This window comes from Podarcis bocagei (genome assembly GCF_964188305.1).
Source record: "Podarcis bocagei genome assembly, chromosome: 11".
In the NCBI taxonomy this organism is placed as follows: domain Eukaryota; kingdom Metazoa; phylum Chordata; class Lepidosauria; order Squamata; family Lacertidae; genus Podarcis; species Podarcis bocagei.
In genome coordinates, this window is record NC_138136.1 from 62,226,601 (window position 1) to 62,244,248 (window position 17,648).

General features: G+C 45.9%; 1 protein-coding gene across 7 annotated transcripts in view; it reads right to left on the reverse strand.

Annotated features, from left to right (window-relative positions):
* The window catches only part of KIAA1328, a 235,677-nt gene that overhangs the window by 58,181 nt on the left and 159,848 nt on the right, over positions 1-17,648 (reverse strand). For all 7 annotated transcript variants that reach the window (XM_081212924.1, XM_081212925.1, XM_081212926.1 and 4 more), the window contains 2 exons: positions 9,379-10,046; positions 3,432-3,536 (listed from right to left, as the gene is read on the reverse strand). In XM_081212924.1, coding sequence (XP_081069050.1) covers positions 3,432-3,536; positions 9,379-10,046 — 773 coding nt within the window. The remainder of the gene's footprint in view (positions 1-3,431; positions 3,537-9,378; positions 10,047-17,648) is intronic.

The following is a 17,648-nucleotide window of genomic DNA, read 5'->3' on the forward strand; positions in this document are numbered from 1 at the left end:
CAGCTAAACTGGTGACTGGGAGCAGCCGCCGAGACCACATAACACTGGTCTTGAAAGACCTGCATTGGCTCCCAGTACATTTCCGAGCACAATTCAAAGTGTTGGTGCTGACCTTTAAAGCCCTAAATGGCCTCGGTCCAGTATATCTGAAGGAGCGTCTCCACCCCCATTATTCAGCCCAGATACTGAGGTCCAGCGCCGAGGGCCTTCTGGTGGTTTCTTCACTGCGAGAAGCCAAGTTATAGGGAACCAGGCAGAGGGCCTTCTCGGTAGTGGCACCTGCCCTGTGGAATGCCCTCCCATCAGATGTCAAAGAGAAAAACAACTACCAGACTTTTAGAAGACATCTGAAGGCAGCCCTGTTTAGGGAAGCTTTTAATGTTTGGCGGACTATTGTATTTTAATATTATGTTGGAAGCCGCCCAGAATGGCTGGGGAAACCCAGCCAGATGGGTGGGGTATAAATATTATTATTATTATTATTATTATTATTATTATTATTATTATTATTATTATTATTATTATTAAGCTTAAAAAAGATGCTCTCCAAGAGGCAATGAGATTCCTTTCAAATGCTGAGCGCGATCACCCTCCGCACCTGCCTGCCTCTGGGGTCCCCACTGAGAGGCCCGCATGTTCTTGGGACCTTTCCTCTTGCCCTTGTGCACATCGCCCGGCAGGCACGTCCCCTTGCCTGCTATTCTTCCCACAGATAATAGAAAATAAATTGCAATTAGATTTGGTAATTGTAGATAATTAAGCCAAAATGAGCAGTTAATTATAAAAAAAATATGTTTTTCGGGTGTTGATTGTATCATTTATTTTCTTTCGAAACTCTAATGTCTCGCTTGAGCAAGTTTAATATTTTGAATACTTTTAACCCCTTTTTTTAAAAAAAAAAAGCAAAACAAAGAACAGCACAAACAAAAAAATCCCTCCTTTTAAGTGGAGCCTTGCTTAGCTGAGAATTAACATTCAAGTTTTTACCCCAGGAGTTCGTGTCAACCAGAAGGTAGAGATAACTTCTTTTCTTGATTATTTCTGTGTTTTGTTTTTCAAATAGCAAAAAAAGAGAGAAAAGTCTTTGGCATTTCAATGACACAGTCCAGCTGCACAGCATCATTCTCCAGCCCCAATAATCACATGCACCCTTTTCAGAGACTGAAGCAAACATCACTTCCATATTCAAATGCATAAAGGAGACAAATGGACTTGTCGTCTTAGCCTCCTCTGGCTTTACATTAGATTAAATTATTTAGGGCGCATTCATCTGGTAACCTTTGCAGAACTGATGAATGAATACAGGAAGCAAACTTTCCGATGTCTTGCTGCCAAACTTCACGACCGGCTGGCACAGAGACTCGGGAATGCGCAATTGCACACTAATGCTATAAGATTACTGCATGTCTCCATCAGAAAAGTGAGACATAAAGATGGACAGACAATCCCATAGAATCCCTACGTCTTGTTTCTCTCACACCCTATCTCTCCCCTCTCAATATGGGAGGGCTGTTGCCACTAACAAAAGACCTGCAGATGCTGAAAGTAGATTCGCTAGAAGAGTGGGAACAGTTTGATACTTGTGTTTTCTAAGTATTACATACAGGTAACTTGCAGATTATGTGCATTTAACTTGCACATATTCAGCTTTGCGACAATTTAAAAATACAGTGGTACCTCGGGTTAAGTACTTAATTCATTCCGGAGGTCTGTTCTTAACCTGAAACTGTTCTTAACCTGAAGCACCACTTTAGCTAATGGGGCCTCCTGCTGCTGCAGCGCCGCTGGAGCACAATTTCTGTTCTCATCCTGAAGCAAAGTTCTTAACCCAAGGTAATATTTCTGGGTTAGCAGAGTCTGTAATCTGAGGCGTATGTAACCTGAAGCGTATGTAACCCGAGGTACCACTATAAATAAATAAAAGGGGTGGAAAGGAGATGGGCATCTGGGGAAAAGTATTTTAACTATATGGGATTTTGGTTTTATGCGCTATCCCCAGAACGCAACCTCCATGTACGTTGAGGTTACTGTACTGTGTTTTAGACAAAATCAAACACAGATAAGTCCGTTTATGGTCTCCTCTATGATGAAGCGACACATTATCTATCTGCACAGGGAAGATTTCCTGCATGAGAAAGGAGGAAAACCCTATCCGTAAGGAACAGAAAAGCTAACGCATCCAATTGTGGAACTGAGTTTATAAGCAGTTTTGCTCATTGGTCAGACAAGGGTCACCAATGGAAACTGAAGGCACTACCTTCAAGAGAAGGAAGCAAAGTCAGACATGCAGATCTGAACACAGCACTAAAAAGCCAAGTTCAGTACGACTGGCTTTGTTTCGAAGGCAAAATGATGGCGTGGGCAGCACAAGCTGATGCACGTTTACTCAGAAGCAAACCAAATTGCGTTCAATCCAGCCCTCCACCTGCCCGGAGAATCGAGACCTTTGCGGGGGTCGTCCCTCAGCCCAGTCTCGAAGCCCAAACTTAGAAGGGAACTTTTCCCTGCATTTGTTGCTGCAGCAAAGGTCGAGGCAGCCCTCGAGGGATGATTCAGAGATCAATGCTGGCTACAATCACAGCCCCAGAACTGGAGAAGCGTAGTGTTCAAACACAGAAAGAGAACATTGAAAACCTGGGCTATGAAAGCACATGACACCCAATGAGAAAAACACAGTGAGTGCTGCCCAGTGATTGCTCCTGTCTCTCCCGGTGCAGGCACTTATTATAAGGAGTTCCGCATTTGCATTAATTAACGGAGAGATAGGCAGACCCCGTGCAACTCTGCCCATCCTGGGGTAGGGCTCAAGGAGGCGCCCTCTGTTCCCCCCGTGATTATTAGCACTTCTGTACAGAACTCTGCTTCCGCACTTGAAGAACTACAGACCTGGGTCAAACTAGAACGGTTGCCAGGGGACACTTTTTCAGAGCACCTCTGCTGAATTTCAACTCCAGTGTCACCCTGTTTGCTGCCTGTTTTGGGGCCCTCTCTCCCTCCTGGCTTTGTGCCATGTGAACCACTTCCAAACCTCTCTCTTAAGCTTGCCGTCTCCAATAAACGTCTGTTTCAAACCTTGCCTTGGTTGGTTTCCTGGCTTCTTTGACGCCCTGGCCTGATCCTGCTTCACCTCTGAGCTTCACCTGAGAGCCCCTAAGTGACTGCCTTTAATACAGGCTCCCAAGGTCTACTTTCAAGGACAGGACCCCAGGTCCAGGTCTCTCCACCCGCCACCCCACACTCTTTATTGACTATATTGTCATCCCATGATGTTACTTCCATTCTTTTTGGCTTGAAGCATTTAATCCGAGAGAAGGGAGGGAGAGGTGAAAGAAAATATGTTTTTTAGCATTCTGTAAAGCCCTTTAGACAAATCATAAAATATACTGACACATGAAAGTGCTTAACAGAGGAGCACAAGACCAAGGTATTACCTGAGGCCCCCACAAGTGCCATTCATCACTGGGGCCAAGCCGCCTGGTCTCATCAGCACTTCATCAATGAGCAGTTCTTCCGAATTAGGAGGCTGGCCTTTAAACCTGGGGTGGGGAGAGAAGAGCCACATATCACGGTAAACATGCACGGTGCTGAGCAGCCAAACCTTCGCCCCTTCTCTCCCTCTCCCCCTTTACACAGCAAGTAAATTAAACACTTAAACTGCAATCCTATCCACACTTAACTGGAAGTAGGTGCCACTGACGTCAACAGGACTTATGTTTGAATAGACACGCCTAGGCATGAGCCATCGGCCTCCAAGCCAAAAAAACCCTAGATTGATTAGAATCCTGTGTTATTTTCTATGGAGGGGGCAGTTCCATGAATACTCCTTGATGCAGTCACAAAAGAGCAGTGCCAGGTACTGAGGTCAAAAGCAGTGCTGTGTGCTTGCCCACCAGATCTCTCAATTGCTCAAGGAGTCCCTGGATGAGGGCGTCGGAAGCGGGCTTTTGAATTCTGAATTTCAAAAGTCCTCAAAATTTTGTTATTGCAATCAGCGAGTTCCGCAAAGAATGCCAGCTCCATTCATACAGCAACATTCCAGACAGAAGAATGGTTTTGTTTCCATCCCTCCACCTTTTGATAAATTTAACCCAGAAAAGAAAATACCATTTTTTAATAGAAATAGCAATTTATGGAACGTGCAACTGAGGCCACGAATAGGTTAGATGGCTTTAAAGAGGGTAAGATGATTTAGGTAAGAACGTGTTGAACTTGCCATTATTAACTTAGAACATGGGTAGGCAAACTAAGGTCCAATCACCTTCTAAATCTGGCCCGCAGGTGGTCTGGGAATCAGCGTGTTTTTACACGAGTAGAAAGTGTTCTTTTATTTAAAATGCATCTCTGGGTTATTTGTGGGGCCTGCCTGGTGTTTTTACATGAGTAGAATGTGTGCTTTTATTTCAAATGCATCTCTGGGTTAAAAAAAAAAGGAGGGAGAACTATTGACTTCATGTCTTGTGTTTTGTGGGCATCTCAGAGGCACCTGGCTGGCCAGCGTAGAAAAAAGGGTGCTGAACTATGTGGATTTTTAGTCTGATTCAGCTACAGGGCTCTTCCGGACCATTACTGCTATCAAGGGGTCTGGCAGCTGTGCCATTCTATGAGTGGCACCCAATGCTCTCGTTACTTTAGGGTTTATGCTTTTGCAATGGAACTTTCCCCAGCTCCTTGCCCCACACCTGTTCTGGAAGGCTGAAGGGAAACCCACAACAGATTTAGGGGGAGGAGAGGGGGGAAAGTTTCGTTGTGCAAGTGGCAGCACTACTCTGGATACAAGCCTCTGTTTACAACTAGCTAGCTAGCACACACACAAACAGAGAGTATCGAGACAAGCTGGAGAGCTGAGTTTTGCCAAAAGGAAAAGAAAAATGTTGTGTTTCTCAGCTAGTCTCTGCAGCCATTTAGGTTGTATTGGTGCACTTTAGCGGGGCTGAAAGTCGTGACTGCCTAGCAAAACCTTAAAAGAAAAAGAAAAAAGTTTTCATGCCTCCGAAGATGGAGGTTGTATTTAGCTATCATGGCTAATACTGTTGAGACACCCATCTATCCTCCATGAACTTAAATTAATCAATACATGGGAAGGAGCAAAGCGGAGACAGTAAAGGATGCCTCTGGTCTTCCTTTTGCAGCTTTTCTGCCAACCAGCACTTTACAGAACGTGCAATCTTCTCAGCAGAAGCTGGATGCAGCAGATGTGAGGATACACAATAAGAAAAGCGTAATTGCAGAGGCATTTAAGAGTCCCGTCGTTGGGCAGTGGATGCCCCACAGAGCACTCTGAGAACGACTTTCAAAACAACAACATTGCCTCGCACAGACTTCAGGCCTTCCTTTTCTTCCTCCATTAGCAGGAACATATGCATGGATTAAAGATATTTGATCATTAAAAATCCATCTGCTCCTACTTAGTTCTTCACCTTTGTTTGTGACCCCAGTTGTCTTCTAAAGTACACAGCTCTGATTGCCTCTGATCAAACAGGCATTTTAACAGCCAAAGCAACACAGCTTGCTTTTGAACAGCATCTTACAGACAAAAGAAGAGATCAGGGAGGGAACCTTGGGAGCTACTCTGTCCTTGCTGGCCATTGACACAGAATGGGACCTCATCCTGAGCTTTTATGCATTTATTGGTGTCTGGAGTCCCCACTCCTCTGCTGCCCCCCCCCAAGTTAATTTTGGGAAGGGGAAGAGGGCAGAGTGCCCTTTCAGGCAGTCTCCTCTACATGGTTATACTTGCATGGAGGAAAAGAGCAGGGCTGTGTCCTTTGGCCCTGCCTAGTTCATCTAGCTGGAGGAGACTTTTGAGAGTCTCATGGACTGCAAGAAGATCAAACCTATCCATTCTGAAGGAAATCAGCCCTGAGTGCTCACTGGAAGGACAGATCCTGAAGCTGAGGCTCCAATACTTTGGCCACCTCCTGAGAAGAGAAGACTCCCTGGAAAAGACCCTGATGTTGGGAAAGGTGGAGGGCACAAGGAGAAGGGGACGGCAGAGGACGAGATGGTGGGACAGTGTTCTCGAAGCTACCAGCATGAGTCTGACCAAACTGCGGGAGGCAGTGGAAGACAGGAGTGCCTGGCATGCTTTGGTCCATGGGGTCACGAAGAGTTGGACACGACTAAATGACAACAACAAGTTCATTTAGCAAGCACACTACTCTGTGGAAGAGGATCCCTAAAGAGGGATCAAGGACTGCCTTAAACTCAAGCGTGGTCTGATTTCAATTCCAAATGGGTTTAGGGGTGTGTGCAGAGAGATAGTCCATTTTTTCCATTATGCCCAGTCATGAAAACATGGACAGCTACTGCAAAGGAAGTCATGAAAAGAGCTACTGAAGTAGCTGGAGGTGTGTGTGTGTGTGTGTGTGTGTGTGTGTGTGTGTGGCAAACCCATGGTCAGATCCCTGCTTAGCTACAAAAAGTAACTGGTCAGGCTTGGCCAAGTCACCACCTTTTACTCCAACCTGAGACTAGAACAAACTCCTTGAAGGAATTCAACAGATAACTCTGCAGATGGAGAAATCAAAGGACGGGTCATGTCATATTAAATGGCATGGGAGACTCCTCAGCTCAGCAGTAATGAATATGTTTTGATTGCAGAAGGTCATAGAATCAAAGAAATGTAGAGTTGGAAGGGAGCCCGAGGGTCATCTAGTCTAACCCCCGGCAATGCAGGTATCTCAATTAAAGCATCCATGACAGATGGCCATCCAACATCTACTTAAAAATATCCAAGGAAGAAGAGTCCACAAACACCCAAGGAAGACCATTCCACCGCCAAACACCTCTTACTGTCAGTTCTTCCAAGTGTTTAATTAGAATCTTGTAATTTGAAGCCATCGGTTTGAGTCCTACCCTCCAGAGAAGGAGAAAACACCCGCCATGTGACAATCCTTGATATAATGTGAGGTCCCAGCACCTCACATGAAAGAAACTAAGATGAGTTGAGAAAGATTTTTCTTGGCTTGTGTCTTGAGAACAAGAGGCTGAGTATTGTTTCATTTCCCACAAGGCTTCTGAAGGTGGCACAAATGGTGAGAATCAGCAAAGCCCGCACAATTTATCTTATTTGCAAATTTTGTATCCTGCCCTTCCTCATGAAATGAGGACAAGGCAGGCCACAAAACTACTAAAAGTGACTAAAAGAATAATTAAAACATCTAAGACCCACAATCCATTTTTTATACGACATCCCCCACCATCTGTCAATCTCAATATAAAGTTACTGCTGAATATTCATAGGCCTGCTGGAAATGGCTTATTTTCACCTGGTATTGAAAAGGAACCATTCTCAGCACCTGCCTAACATCGAGGGAAAGATAATTCCACAGTCAGAGGGCCACCACCAAGAAGGCCCTATCACACATCGCTGTAGCCCAGGTATTTTTTTGGCAACAACCAAAAGGGCCTCCTCAGTGGACTGGGACAATAGGAGACAAATGGCTACAAGTCCTCACACACAGAGAGAGGACTTGCAGGAGGCAAGGAGATGGTGGCAATTACAATGTCTGGCTTGTAAGGGAAGTCAAAAGTGGTGGACCTCTGCGAACATAATTTGTCTTAAAAGATCTCAAGTTAGTGTTTAAAGTAAGGGGACACACTATGCAGTTCACAGCACTATTTCTCCTTGGTTTTTGAGATTTATTGCCATTGTACTTCTCCATCCTCCCAAACAAAATTCTATGCTAGACTGTTATGGAGATAAGCTTGAAAAATACGATGGTTCCATGTCTTGAAGTCTCAGAGGCCTCAGTACAACCAAGCTTCCAAAACACATGAATTACAAGCTTATCTCACACAAAAAGTAAAGAAAAGGAAGGAAGCCATCGAATGCAGGTTATTTTGTGATGAGATGGTATGGAAGTCGGTTTTGGTACCTCTTTGAAATCAAAACCTCCCTTGAGGAAATGCTATAATACTCGAAACACATCGGGCAATAAATAATCTTCTAGCACCTCTGAGATTTCTTCCCCTTTCTGCCTCACACTCAAGTACCCAACTCAAGAGTAGCTCTGTGCTGTAAGTGGCAATTGTGTTTGCTGTGGGCGTGCTGGTGTTTTCTGCCGCAAATGCTTAAAGTGTGAATGACAGATGTGCGTCCTTCAACATCCATATACATGCACTGGGAAACCACAACACAAATCAGGGCTCTCAGGTGAGGGGACGCAGGTGTTTAGGCATGCATGCCTGTCATTCACATCTTAAGAATTTGCTATGGGGAAACCAGTATAACATCAGCATACCCACAGCAAATGTAACTACTACATAAAACGTGGAACCTCTCCGAATAACTCAGGCAGAGATTAGAAATCATGTCAGGTCAGAGCCAACTGGGTACATGGTGTGAAGTTCAATCCACAAGTCAGTTGTCTACCCCTTCTCTCTACAGGGCACCTAAAAGTCACCCACCCACCCTTCTCAATTGATTCTCTACTTGCACACCCAGATCACTTCTATGCTTCCCCAGTACAACTCCCAGCTCCCATGTTTCAACTAGCTTTGAACTGCCTTCAATCTTTTGCCACACTTAATAGTAGTGATGGGGCAAACAGAAGGAAACAACGGCTAAAGTCTGCCTTAAATGGCTGAAGCAACTCTCTGAGACCTTGCAGTTGGGCATAGGATGTTTGCTTATGGGCACCAGAGAGTGGGAGTTCACTGAAGTACAGCGACATCCTCTTTTTGGATCAGCAGCATTAATCCCCCCCACACAACAAGCCTGATGGAGCTCAGAATCTTGAAGAGGCTTGCAATGCATCGTATTCCTCGATGCCATCATTGCAAATGCTAAACTACCACAGTATCTGAGCCATTTGCAATGTAGCTTTAACCAAATTGTTCCCATGACACCGCAGATGATTAAGGCAGATCACACATCTTTGTGGAACTAATGTCTTTTGGTAAATTAGAAAGCTTGTTGTGTTTTATGAGTTCTTCTGTGGCCTGAAGAGGAATTTAAGAAATGCTCATCTAACCCAGCACCACTGAGTGCTCACTGGAAGGACAGATCATGAAGCCGAGGCTCCAAGACTTTGGCCACCTCATGAGAAGAGAAGACTCCCTGGAAAAGACCCTGATGTTGGGAAAGATGGAGGGCACAAGGAGAAGGGGACGGCAGAGGACGAGATGGTGGGACAGCGTTCTCGAAGCTACAAACATGAGTTTGACCAAACTGCGGGAGGCAGTGGAAGACAGGAGTGCCTGGCGTGCTCTGGTCCATGGGGTCACGAAGAGGCAGACACAACTAAACGACTAAACAACAACAACCCAGCACCAGATATCGGCCTAAGAAAGATGTCAACAGACCCACCCGCCTTCCATAAACCCCAACAGAACTCAAGCAGAAGCCCCATTTCCGACACTCCTCCCCTAACTCACCGATTGTAGTCAAGCCTGGATTGGTGGAGCTGCTGTTGCTGAAGCAGCAGTTTTGCCTCCTGCTTGGCTAACAGATTCTGAAGGCGTTCTTTCTCGATTTCCAGCTCCATCTTCTGGAGCAGCAGCTGCTTCCTCCTTTCTTCCGACAACCTTTTGCCACGCTCCATTTCTTTTGGTCTCAGGTCCGTGCTGCCGTTCAGTCCAGGAGTATGCGACGGGCACGAGCAACGCGCAAAGGATTCACAATGTGGCCCGGAGTGCATTTTTGGAAGGTGGCAGCCCTCTTGGAAAGAGCCATGATCCGAGCTGCCCGGTTTCTTGTGGAAAGAGCAAGTCTGAAGGGGACAGCTGTTTCTCCTCTGCTCCGCGGCAGGAGTTGCTTTCTTGTGGGGAGGCAACTTTTGCCTCGTTGACGAGACCACGTTGTTGCACTTACCGTGCAACCCATTGCCCATCATGAACTCGTTCCGATCTTCTTGCCGATGACCCTGGGCTGCCGCTTGATGGGCATGACTCTTCCTGCAAGGCTGAGACACAGGCATATGGGTAGGACTTCCAGGTGCCATTCTGTTGTTCTTGTATAAGGCCTGTGATTGAGCAATGCTAAGGTAGGATCCGTCCAGTTCCGAAGATGACAGAGGTTGACAAAGGCTTCTGTGGTTGGACATCTACAAGAGAAAGGCAAAAACAGAAACCAACCCACTTTACTTTTTTAAATTTCCATTTAAAATATGTTTAATTGTTTCTATTCTAGTTCTCATCGCTGGCTCACAGCGTTGAAAACTTGTACCAGCACCAGTAAACTTGCAGCGGTTTGATGATCGACACCTAACGCAACTCAACAGAAAATGGGTTTCAAGTGGAAGAGAGGAATATGCTATCAAATCTGCAATTTAATTCCGTCTACACAGGTACAATAAATATAAAAACCACTGCCTGCAGGATTTGGGGCATAAACAAGGTACTTCAGCCTATCAAGGAGTTGCGAGTATCTAGGGTTACATAAAATCAACTTGAAGTGTGGCAAAAAAGCATTAAATGTTAATGTCTGAAAATGTTTAATTTTGAATACAGAGCCAAGAAATCCATTCAGCCACTATAAATACTGTCTGATTGGCCATTACACAGCAGGGGATTTGATGTAAAACATTTCACCTTGCGCTGAATGGGATATTACTTACTGTTGGAAATTTGATGAGAGTTTTTGAAATATCCTTACAGAAACACTGATAAAGAACTAGACCACTTCCTGTAAAATACGGTTCTACATCAAAAGCTGTCATTCAACTACAAAACACGTTTAAATCCTACCACATAAGTGATTTCTTTTTCCAATTAAGCTGGGCTGGTGATGAGAGACTGATAAAACTCCGGAGCTAGAAAGACACGTTAATTTGCATTTGTTGACCCAATCCAAAATGTGAGGAGCGGAGGCGACCCGACTGGGCCCATAGTTCATGTATGTTAACGGGCACTAAAAATCCCAATATGTACCACAGAGCACTCTTGCACCATAGTTCACTGAAGTTAAACAACTGCATTGAATGAGCCATCCCCAAGGCTTGAAATAGATGCTCAAAGTGCTCTTGAAATCTGAGCATTTATTTCAGGAACAATATTGGACCAAAACTGTTTCAGACTGGATTTGTGTAAGAAACCTCCCAACCTTTAAGTGTCTTTAAGCACAAAATCCAAGGTCTACAAAGACAGCGAGAATGTTTTGATGGAGAGTATGGACAGGAAAACCTTAAAACGTTGTTCTGAAACTGTGTATAACAACGGCCTGACAGCTCCTTCTCTATCACAACTTACAGCAACAAACACACCCAAATGGAATGTTCTCGGAAGGGGAAGGGCTGGGAATGACTCCCTGTCCGAAACCATGGACAGCCACTGAACCCGGTCGACCCACATGGCCCGAATTATCAGCTTCCTAGAGGCAAAGAACATTTCCCACAATGCTCAAGGATTACACTTCCTCAGGGGAATGAACCCCCTTCATCGTAAGATCTCAGGACGGTTCACAAAATAAAATACGGGACAAAAATAAGTAAAACAAAACAGCAAAACAATAACACCCCCTTCCCACCGACACATTTAAACAGCTGTAAGACATTAACCAGGGATGCGGGTGGCGCTGTGGGTAAAACCTCAGCGCCTAGGACTTGCCGATCGCATGGTCGGCGGTTCGAATCCCCGCGGCGGGGTGAGCTCCCGCCGTTCGGTCCCAGCTCCTGCCCACCTAGCAGTTCGAAAGCACCCCTAAGTGCAAGTAGATAAATAGGGACCGCTTTATAGCAGGAAGGTAAACGGCGTTTCCGTGTGCTGCGCTGGTGCTGGCTCGCCAGAGCAGCTTCATGAGCGCTGGCCCCCGGCCTCTTAAGTGAGATGAGCGCACAACCCCAGAGTCGGACACAACTGGCCCGTACAGGCAGGGGTACCTTTACCTTTACCTTAAGACATTAACCAGTCAAAGGCCTGGTTGAAGATGAACATTTTCGCCCAGCGTCTAAAAGAATACAATGAAGGTGCCAAGAGCACCTCCCTGGGGAGAGCTTTCCACAAATGGGGTGCCACCACAGAGAAGGCCTGTTCTTGTGCTGCCACCCTCTGGACCTCACATGCAAGAGGCACACAGAGAAGGGCCTCAGAAAATTTTTAGTATATGTGCTGCCGAAGCGAGCACAGGCCTCAGAAAATGATCTCAGGGTCTGGGTAGGTTCATACGGAAAGAGGTGAGCCTGAGCAGTTTAAGGCCCCTTTTTCAGATTTGTAGTGTTTCCCTTGTCCAATGAGCTCAGGACATAGGTTTCTATCTCCGCCACCCCCCAATAACCGTGGGAGATAGATCACCAGGGTCTTTATGGATGAAGTGGTATTGAACATGGACCCATTCCAGTCTCCATCTGTAGCCTAGGCTTGTTTTATGGCTTACTACTCAGGGTTTGCCTGGGGTGAGACAAACCATGCGTTTGGGTTCAAACTCATTGCTAAGTCAAACCATGGCTTGGTTCACAGCAGCAGGGAGACCAGAGGAGGAGGAACACTGTTTTCTCTTTCATGCTAAAGGCGTCGTTTGGCTCAGCATTGGGCGCTGTGGTCTAAAGCACTGAGCCTCTTGGGCTTGCCAATCAGAAGGTTGGCGGTTCGAATCCCTGCGGCGGGATGAGCTCCCGTTGCTCTGTCCTAGCTCCTGCCAGCCTAGCAGTTTGAAAGCAGGCTAGTGCAAGTAGATAAATAGGTACTGCTGCAATGGGATGGTAAACAGCATTTCCATGCGCTCTGGTTTCTGTCACGGTGCTCTGTTGTGCCAGAAGTGGTTTAGTCATTGCTGGCCACATGACCTGGAAAGCTGTCTGTGAACAAACTCCGGCTCCCTTGGCCTGAAAACAAGATGAGCGCCGCAACCCCATAGTGACCCTTGACTGGACTTGACCCATTCAGAGGTCCTTTACCTTTGTTATATATACAGTGGTACCTTGGGTTAAGTACTTAATTTGTTCAGGAGGTCCGTTCTTAACTTGAAACTGTTCTTAACCTGATGCACCACTTTAGCTAATGGGGCCTCCCACTGCCGCTGCACCGCCGGAGCACGATTTCTGTTCTCATCCTGAAGCAAAGTTCTTAACTCGAGGTACTTGCGGAGTCTGTAACCTGAAGCGTATGTAACCTGAAGTGTATGTAACCTGAGGTACCACTGTATCTAGTCCTGCACTGTCTGCTCTGACTGGTAGTGGCACTCCAGGATTCCTAGCAGAGGCCTTTATGTTCACTTGCTGTGAATTGGAGATCCTTGACTTGAACGGAGATTGAACATGGTGCACTCTGTGCACAGCGTGTTTGTCCCACCACGCAGCTCTGGCTCTCTCTGGGGTGTTTTGCCAAGAAGTCGAAAATGGCAAGAAGCTCCTACTAAGTGCAGTTCCTGTGCTACAACATGTAGCCGGGCACTCGGTCCAAACTCCACGTTTTGGCAAGAGTCGGAGAAAGTCAAGAAGAAACTATTACTTATTTCTCAAGCACTATTCAAAATCTAAGCTAGGCTTGTCTGCCTTTATCCTCCTCTCCAAGGGAAGCATTTTTGTTACCCCTCATTGCCAGGTGCATTTCTGACACTGTGCAACAGGCTGCTGTTAAGCTATCAAGATAGTTATGCCAATCTTTTGTTGAAAGAGTTATTAGGAAAGAATTTACTTAGAAGAATATGCAGAATTAAAACTTAAGTGAAAGATATCTGGCATTCAGACTCATTCCTTTTATTGCCCAATCTTTTACTGAAATATCCATTACAAAAAAAAAAGTCTAAGATTAATCATTACAAAGCACCTAGATGGGACAGAGATTGCCGATATTAATACCCCAAGATAAATAAGGCAGATAACCATGTAAAAAGGTTAGTTGCCTATTTTCTTAGCAGGAGATAAAGTGCCATTGTTGCTCATGAATGATGTATGATGATGATTGCTGTATTTCAAGTGTGCCATACAAAAAAGAAAGGCAAGGGGGGAGAGACAATGAGAAGGTAATAGTAACAACGCTGCATTGTTCTCGTTTAGCACAGAGCGATCATCGGCAGGAGTGAAGACGTGTGGCTTACAAGGAATCTCTTACGGCAACGGAGAACGAATCTCTGCCAAAGCGGAATCCGCAGCTTATGTGATGGGTGCCTGCTTTCTGCTTTAAAATAATTCTTGTAAGAGCAATACGCTGCCATTAATTGCTTTAACCTCCTATGCTAAGGATATTTCCAACAGAGGCCCAAGGGTGCAAGACACCCGTTTTCAAAATGGCTTCTGAGGTGACACTGAGAATGATTTTCAACTTAGGTTATTGTTGTTTTTTACAAACTTTATTGAAATTTTTTTAAACAGTTATCAAACATAAAGGGTTGTCTTCCAAGACAAATGTTAAGTCTTGCATGCAAACATCCAACGGCATCAAAACAGACTTGGAGAATCATTTATATTACAATTTTAAACTAAAGCATTAAAATAGTTTCCCCATAGTGGCTGCTGCAACGGAGGGGAATATAAATTGAGACCAGATGGAGATAAAATCATATTTCTTGTAGCTGCTATATCCACACATATTGGGTCCCAGTTTCCGTGGTGGGATGAGGTGCTCTTTCCCAATGGGAAGCAACTATTTGTCTCACTGTTCACATAAGAAAGACGATCAATTCTTTATGCTTCGCATTTGGATTGATACCGTTTCCCATCAGGGCTACCATTGAATTGGGTACAAGATGACGGTGGAAAAAGTCAAGCTCAGAAATCTTAAAAACAACGGACACTCCCACCACATATATGGGAAGGTGTCTTTAAGGGTGAGACAACACTTGAAAGATGCAGGGGCCAACTTGTGTTTTAGGAAACAAACTCCTGCCTAAGAATTACTATACTCATTCCTCTTTAAATCAGTTACTTGCCTTGACTCTTGATGCTCAGTGAACATTATTGGGTACTCTGGGGGGGGGGGAGAAAACCTCTGCAGTGCTCTGGGCATTCATTCGTGCCGCCCATGACCTGGAAAGGCCTCCATACCTTAATCATAGAATCATAGAATCATAGAGTTGGAAGAGACCACAAGGGCCATCGAGTCCAAGCCCCTGCCAAGCAGGAAACACCATCAGAGCACTCCTGACATATGGTTGTCAAGCCTCTGCTTAAAGACCTCCAAAGTAGGAGACTCCACCACACTCCTTGGCAGCAAATTCCACTGTTGAACAGCTCTTACTGTCAGGAAGTTCTTCCTAATGTTTAGGTGGAATCTTCTTTCTTGTAGTTTGGATCCATTGCTCCGTGTCCGCTTCTCTGGAGCAGCAGAAAACAACCTTTCTCCCTCCTCTATGTGACATCCTTTTATATATTTGAACATGGCTATCATATCACCCCTTAACCTCCTCTTCTCCAGGCTAAACATGCCCAGCTCCCTTAGCCGTTCCTTATAAGGCATCGTTTCCAGGCCTTTGACCATTTTGGTTGTCCTCCTCTGGACACGTTCCAGTTTGTCAGTGTCCTTCTTGAACTGTGGTGCCCAGAACTGGACACATTACTCCAGGTGAGGTCTGACCAGAACAGAATACAGTGGCACTATTACCTTAAGAGCCATCTGACCCAAGGGCCTCAAAAAACAATAGGCATTTGACAGGTCCCAGAACCCAAGTTTTGGATTTGCTTAGCTCTTCTCATCCCATCCTAATGCTCACCTGCACCTCTCTCCTTGCACACACACCTGGGTCTTCTTTGTTTCACAGAGATCAGGGAAGAGACAGAGGCGTCCTCTTTACGTACAAGGCTCGTGGGTGAGGGGAACCATGCAACTCGACAATTTCTTCATGCTGCAGATTTGAAAGAGAGGGCAGCGGGCACTTGCTTTCGCACAAGGTTTCAGATGTGGCGTGCGTTTCTCTCATGATTCCCCAACCTTCCCAGGAGGCCTGTGTCTGAAGCAAGAATGCCCCCTCTTCAAGACTTGTGGGAAATCAGAACATCACAGGAGAGGGGCTAGGGTCTCTCGGCGCAGCATCCTGCTCTCCTCCTGACAGCATGGCTAGCTTGGTGTGCTCCTTAAGGGCCGCTGGGTATGCTTCGTTATTAGAGGCTTGGTACTGTAGCATTTCAGAAGACATGGCCCCCTTTCCAACCGTAAAGGAAAATCCTGTACTTCAGTGACAGAGCATCTGCTTTTCATGCAAAGGCTCCAAGTTCAATCCCAAACCTCTCCAGGTAGGGCCACCCTTGAAATTCCAGAGAGGAGCTCTCTGCATAATACTGAACTAGGTGGGCCGGTGCTATGACTCCATATAAAGTCAGTTTCCTACCGTATATACTCGAGTATAAGCCGACTTTTTCAGCATGTTTTTAATGCTGGAAAAGCCCCCCTCGGCTTATACTTGAGTGAGGCGGGCAGCAGAGGGATGAGCGGCCTGAAAGGAGCCCTTTCTCGTTGCTGGTCTCACCACCGCTGCCCGCGGTGTCGCAAGGGCAGGCACAGGAGCCGCGCTGCGCTGCGCCTCTCACAACCACGGCTCCTATGCTTGCTCTTGCGAGCGGCAGAGGCAGCGGCGGAGGGACAAGCAGCCCGAAAGCAGCCCAAAAGGGCTGCTTGTTCTTCCTCTGCTGCTGGCACCACCACCAGGTTTGTGGTGTGGTGAACTGGCTTATCCTCAAGTCAATAAGTTTTCCCAGATTTTTGTGCTAAAATTAGGTGCCTCGGCTTATATTCAGGTCGGCTTATACTGGAGTATATACGGCATGTTGCCTCGGGAGAGGCAAAACGAAAGGAGGGCTCCCTCTCTGAGAGCACAATGATGCGCATGCAGCGATACCAACCTCAAGTGCCACACGGAAAACCAGACCGCTGATATTTTGCCTTTCCTGTCAGCCATGGCATAGACCTCTCTCGCACAACAAAAACATTCCCCTGACAGTGCTTGGTGCAGAAATTAGAATTCAGCGTGCTGCCGGCTTTATCAACATGCAACGACGACGGAAATAAATAAAAAAATAACGGAGCGGCTCTGACTTCAATTTCACCTCCCCACCACTCCTGCCCTTTGTTTTACAGAGGGCTCGGTGGTGCAAGACCTAGATAAATATTTCAGAAACAATACTATTTGTGAGCAGATCAGGTTGCCGCCATTTCCCAGTGCATTTGGAGTTCACGCAAAAGAAGGGCAGGCGAACGGGCGGGCTGCATTGCTAAGTCCGGGGGCCTGCGAGCGCCGAGCCGTCGGCTGGCTGATCGGGAAATCAAAATGCAACAGCTGCAAGCTAATCTTTGCCAAAGCCCCATCCCGAATAAATGGAGTGCATTCTCCCCAGCGCAATTAACTCACACACTCTGGCAGCTTTCTGCTAGAAGATCATCAAGGTAGATTACCTTCCAGCATATGAACTAAATACTTACAGGTGTTATATCATCCGTTATTACTTACAAACTTCTGCATTTAACAAGACATCCAGGCAAATGAATGATCTCATTTATGAATTATTTATTAGCGTTTCACAGCATGCTCCTGGCGTCATCCATGGCCTTTTCCAGGTCATATGACACCAATTAGAGCTGAATTTTAAATTATTCAATAATCTGAACTCTCTTGTCATTTAACATATAGATATCAATGCAGTAAACAAGTTAAGTCTAATGGGCCCCGGAGGTTTGCATCGCCCCCCCCCTTCCTAACCTGCACCTCCCCATCCCAGTTCCCCTCCCGCCCATCAGCCGCAGAGGCTTTGCTCCGCCGTCGGAATAAGAAAAACAACAGA